Source organism: Engraulis encrasicolus, chromosome 16 (genome assembly GCF_034702125.1).
Source record: "Engraulis encrasicolus isolate BLACKSEA-1 chromosome 16, IST_EnEncr_1.0, whole genome shotgun sequence".
Classification (NCBI taxonomy): domain Eukaryota; kingdom Metazoa; phylum Chordata; class Actinopteri; order Clupeiformes; family Engraulidae; genus Engraulis; species Engraulis encrasicolus.
This window is the reverse complement of record NC_085872.1, coordinates 27,808,134-27,813,047: the sequence shown is the minus strand read 5'-3', so window position 1 is coordinate 27,813,047 and position 4,914 is coordinate 27,808,134. Positions and strand designations below refer to the sequence as shown.

Genomic DNA, 4,914 nt, shown 5'->3' with positions numbered 1-4,914 from the left:
GTGCTCCACTAATTACCGGTGTGGGGCCGATCTGAGCCAAAAAATGTCCGGGCCATTTTGTTCTCCCAGTCCAGCCCTGCACACACACAAACACACAAAATACTTAAAGAAGCGCATTATCATGTGCAAAATGTCATATAGGGCCTACTGTAAGTGCAAGCACTGAGGTTAGTGCTGACAAGACTGATTACTTAAAAGCCATTTTTCACTTCACGTGAGAAGGTATGGAATACTTGTAATGTTTTTTAAGTAAGTAAGAAGAGTATTCAATTTTTAGTAGCTCTAGAAGAAAAATACGGCAAGAAAAATATGCAAATACGGTGAGCCGATTTGGGAGGCTACAGTTTCCCCAGGTGGTAGATCTGGTGGCTCTGCCAATGAGTTCAGCAGAGCAGGGTTGGATAAAAGTTTTCAGAGGTGGTGGAGCGGCGTTGTGAATAATTTTATGCACAAGTCACATATCAGAATATAAGATGAGGTTGTCAAAACTGAACAAGTTATACTTGCCCAGTATGGCACCGTGATGACATTGGAAAGGGCGTTTGTCCCAGACTTTAAGAGCTTGTTTGTAAAGTGATGTAATGGATTTCAGGGCAGTCTTGTTAGGTATGACCTAATTTGTAATAAATGCGAAATAACACAATCACATACATGACAATTGTTGTTTTCGTTGTTGTTGTTGTTGTTGTTGTTGTTGTTGTTGTTGTTGATGATGGTGATGGTGATGATGATGATGATGATGATGTTATTGTTGATGATGATGTTGTTGTTATTGCTATAACAATGACCTCCTGACCTGACCAAGTGTGTATATTTATTTGTTGATTTGGGAAAGTTTGATATTACTAAAAGACTGTTGGTTTGCAGCGGCCTACTTCCGGTTCGTTTTACTTCCTGATTTCCTGCTTCCTCATTTTACTTCTAGAAGTCTATAAAATTTTCAAGAAACGTTGACCACACTTAAAAACAGACAGCAGCAAGGCAAAGACTCTGACCAATCCTCACCATGGCCCTCTATGAAAACACCTCTCATGGACAGCACTCTCAGACTCAAACCTCAGAGCAAAGACACAACAGACGCCACAAAGGTAAAACCAAACATCTTGTCATTTTCAATCATCTCTGGTAAAACTGAGAAACCCTAAGATATTGATAAACCATCGGGTGTCCACTCACCAACGTTTTATAAAGGTCATGTACTTGAGTACTTTATTTCCTAGTGAATAATAATAATAATAATAATAATAATAATAATAATAATAATTATTATTATTATTATTATTATTATTATTATTATTATTATGTGATTTCCATTAAGGCATACATTCCTCAGTCTTACATCACTTTTCTTACAGTCATCGCTTTTTGTTGTTGCTTGCATCAACACTTTCAGATTTGTCAATATACAGTATCTGATACCCACTGTAGTTATCTCCCTTTCAACTGCTGAACAAATGACCTTTACTTTGATAAATTAAACATGTGAAAACCATTCCATGGATTCGTTGTGAATCTAGGCCATCTTACTATGTGCCAAAATAATAATAATAATAATAATAATAATAATAATAATAATAATAATGATGATGATAATAATGATAATGCTGTATAGTGTTTTTTAGTGAGGTTTCTGAATGGCAATGTTTTTAACAATTGCTTTTAATTGGAAAAATAAACTTAATAAGCTATATCCATAAATACATTAAAATTAATGTGCAATAATTTTGATTTTAAAGGGTACACACTATACATCATCGTGGTAGTGAGTTTTTTGCTGCTCTGTGTCCTGCAAGCATCTCTGAATGTCTACTTCTGGCATGCTGGTGAGTTTTGGCATTTCTATTTTAGAAAGCATTAAAAAAAAAGGTAAAATACTAGGCAATATCTAGCTTGTGTGTCCATATAGTGTTTTTAGCTTTTTGTTTGTCATGTCATAAGATATATCAAAAGCAATATTTTGTTCCAGGGAAATCTTGTCCAACTGGTTGGCTGCATTTTGGCTCTAGCTGTTACTATATCTCAAACAAGCACAAGAACTGGACAGAGAGTCGAGAGGCGTGCCAGAAAATGGATGCTGAACTGATGATCATCAGCAGCCCAGAGGAGCAGGTGGGACATCCACATCCCCATTTTGGAAAATAAGTTTTATTCCAAGTTACATTTTATTCCTCATTTTGTTGAATTAACTTTTTGCTCTGTCAAAGGAATTGCTGAAAGCCCTCTCTATACATATGTGGATTGGCCTCAGCTATAATGGAAAGGGCTGGATATGGGTAGATGGTTCACCACTGACCACTGGGTGAGATATGAACTGAATTGTGAAATATGATATAGAATAGGCCTCAATAAAGACTAAATTGACCAGATGACCTTGTACTCTGGCTACCAATACATGTATAGGCCTACATTCCTCTTCCCATATCATTTCTACTTTTCATTTCTATAGGTACTGGTTGACTGGAGAGCCCAACCATCATGAAGAAAACTGTGTTGAGAATCGACCTGGGTTTCCATCACTGGAAAGCTGGAATGATGCAAGATGTGAATGTGAATCTCGCTGGATATGCAAGAGAACCGGCTAGATCGATATTGTGAAAAATTCTGCGCTAGCAGGCTAGGTCTTGATATGTCTGTATCAGGGCCGGAGCTATGGGGAGGGCGAGCAGGGCGTTTGCCCCTGGGCCCAGGGCACTCTTGCATTGGTGGTGGGGGCCCAATTGTGATCTTGTCAGGCCATATAGGGGGCCAGATAAGTCTTTTGCCCTGGGGCCCTATGTGCAATTGTTCCGCCCCTGGTCTGTATGTACTATGTGTGTGTGTGTGTGTGTTTGTGCATGCATACGTGGGTGCGTGCGCGCACAAGTGTGTGTGTGCTTGTGCACGTGCGTGTGCACGTGTGTGCACTTTCTCACGTGAACCCCGGACAATTGGTCCCATATGGCAGCCTCCAGAGCTGGCGTGTGAATTTGGGAATGGCCGTGTATGTGTGTTTGTGTGTATTTTGAAAGCACTTTCAGTCAACTTCATAGTTGTGATATTGTGCTATATCCGTACTGTGCATGTTGTATTGTATTGTGGGCTGTCATAATTAGTGGTCTGAGTCAGTAAAGGAAATGTGTGTAGTGTCACAAACAGGAAGTGTAGTGGGCCCACAGGCTCAGTAATTAGTTTTGACCAGCACTCTTTTGTTTGTGTAATTATTATATACTGTAAGAAATACATGGTTTATTGTACTGACTGTGTAATCACATCTTATTTAATCGTGCTTTCTCATGATGTTTTATCTGGTGAATCTTAAAATCATCAACTATATTTAATGGATGATATACTGCAGCTAACAGTGCAAATCTAAACATTCATGTAAAGATTATAAATCGGCTAAAACTTTCTGTTCACTGTTACCTATTCAACTTGGTGACAATATAAGCATATCTAAAGTCAACTTACAACATTGCAACTTTTTTGTGGCCTGCTCAATATAATCCAACACTGAATATACAGCTTTTCACTCTGACCCCTGCACGGGGGAGTGGAGTGTCTGCACTCTAAATTGGATATGATTGGAGGCATACTTGTGCAACTCAGTTTCCCCTATACCTCTCTTCTTAACATTGATATGCAATATAAGGACAGACAGACACGGGATGTAGCCTATAAACTGAACAGTAGGCTAAAGGGACATAAAGAAAGGCATAAGGCTTAAAGTTTTGTCAATTTAGGATGATGGTGGGAAAATCTGTAACATCAGTTCATTTGCAATGATTCACGTCAAAGGACATAGACGGATCTATGAGAAAAAGGAGGGTTTTTTGTCAATGGTAGATTATTCCCAATAAGATCAGAAGGTGTCAATCATTGAATTTTACTCTGAGGGACACTGGGAGAGATCGCTACGGTAATTAAAAAAAATAATGACCAGATTTTCATTTTTAAAAAACAACAGAATCAATCCTTTCTTTGTAATTATACTGTTGGCCAATTGAGTACACTTACTGTATACTGGCATAAACAATATCGGCAGTCAGTGAGCAACCAACTGCACCTCAAACTCGAGTTGCAGTCAGATCCATGGTCATGTGGCCCTCCGATGGTAGTGATGAAAAAACGTGGCCCTCCTCATCATAAAAGTTGCCCATCCCTGTTCTATAGGCCTATCTCTATGGAAGATGAATGAGAAATATCTAACTTTGAACTTGAAAAGAGAATGTTCCACACAATATAAATTGTTTTTAATATGCCATTTAGATATACCTGGGATTAATTGTAGGATTACATGTAACTGTAGGTCTGGAGTAGACTAGTCTAGCGCACTAAGATTGATTTTAACAGCATGGCACAGTGGAGACACCCACAGGATATGAAGGGGAAATTGGAAAACTGTGTTTCTAGTTGCTGTTTAAAGGGTATGCCACTATTTTGGGGCTTTATACAGTTAAAATCGTTGGCCAGGGTTTATAAAGGTGTGGTTAAGTGTCTTATTTTTCATGTAAGCCATTGTCTTGCTTTAAGACAAGTTAAAAGAGCATGTCGCTAAGCTAGTGAAAGTCAATGCATCCGTGCATGCTACATGCTGCAGTGATCCATTGACTTTCACTAGCTTAGCTACATACTCCCTAAGTAAGACAACGCTTAACATGAAAAATAAGACACTTTACCACCTTTATAAACCCCAGCCCCAAAATAGTGGCATACCCCTTTAAGACATACTGTAGCCTCAGTAAAGTGAAGCCATCATGACATAATGGCTGACCATGCAGCAGAAATAAGAAGTAGGTCTGACCATTGACTGTTAAAAACAAAACACGTCTTTGTTTACTATGCTAGTATCATTGGACCAAACTAAACTGTGATCAAACATAGAATTTGTGTGTAGTTAATTTCACAGATGGGAAAAATTGTCATCTCCTGGAACAA

The 4,914-nt window shown here is 38.6% G+C and overlaps 1 protein-coding gene across 1 annotated transcript; it reads left to right on the top strand.

The window, feature by feature from the left end:
- Window positions 1–980: 980 nt before the first annotated feature.
- LOC134466454 (CD209 antigen-like protein A) lies at window positions 981–2,630 on the top strand. The gene is made up of 5 exons (XM_063220354.1): window positions 981–1,088; window positions 1,737–1,823; window positions 1,967–2,109; window positions 2,205–2,299; window positions 2,447–2,630. Exons 1-5 carry the CDS (start codon window positions 1,007–1,009, stop codon window positions 2,580–2,582), a joined length of 543 nt encoding a protein of 180 aa, XP_063076424.1. The 5' UTR covers window positions 981–1,006; the 3' UTR covers window positions 2,583–2,630.
- The last annotated feature ends 2,284 nt before the right edge of the window (window positions 2,631–4,914 follow it).

What these genes read in the sequence shown, in the direction of transcription:
- LOC134466454 (XM_063220354.1), top strand. Translation starts at nt 1,007, where the DNA reads ATGGCCCTCTATGAAAACACCTCTCATGGACAGCACTCTCAGACTCAA. An exon ending in TGTCTACTTCTGGCATGCTG is followed by an intron (nt 1,824 to 1,966) that starts GTGAGTTTTGGC and finishes ATTTTGTTCCAG; the next exon opens with GGAAATCTTGTCCAACTGGT. An exon ending in TCAGCAGCCCAGAGGAGCAG is followed by an intron (nt 2,110 to 2,204) that starts GTGGGACATCCA and finishes GCTCTGTCAAAG; the next exon opens with GAATTGCTGAAAGCCCTCTC.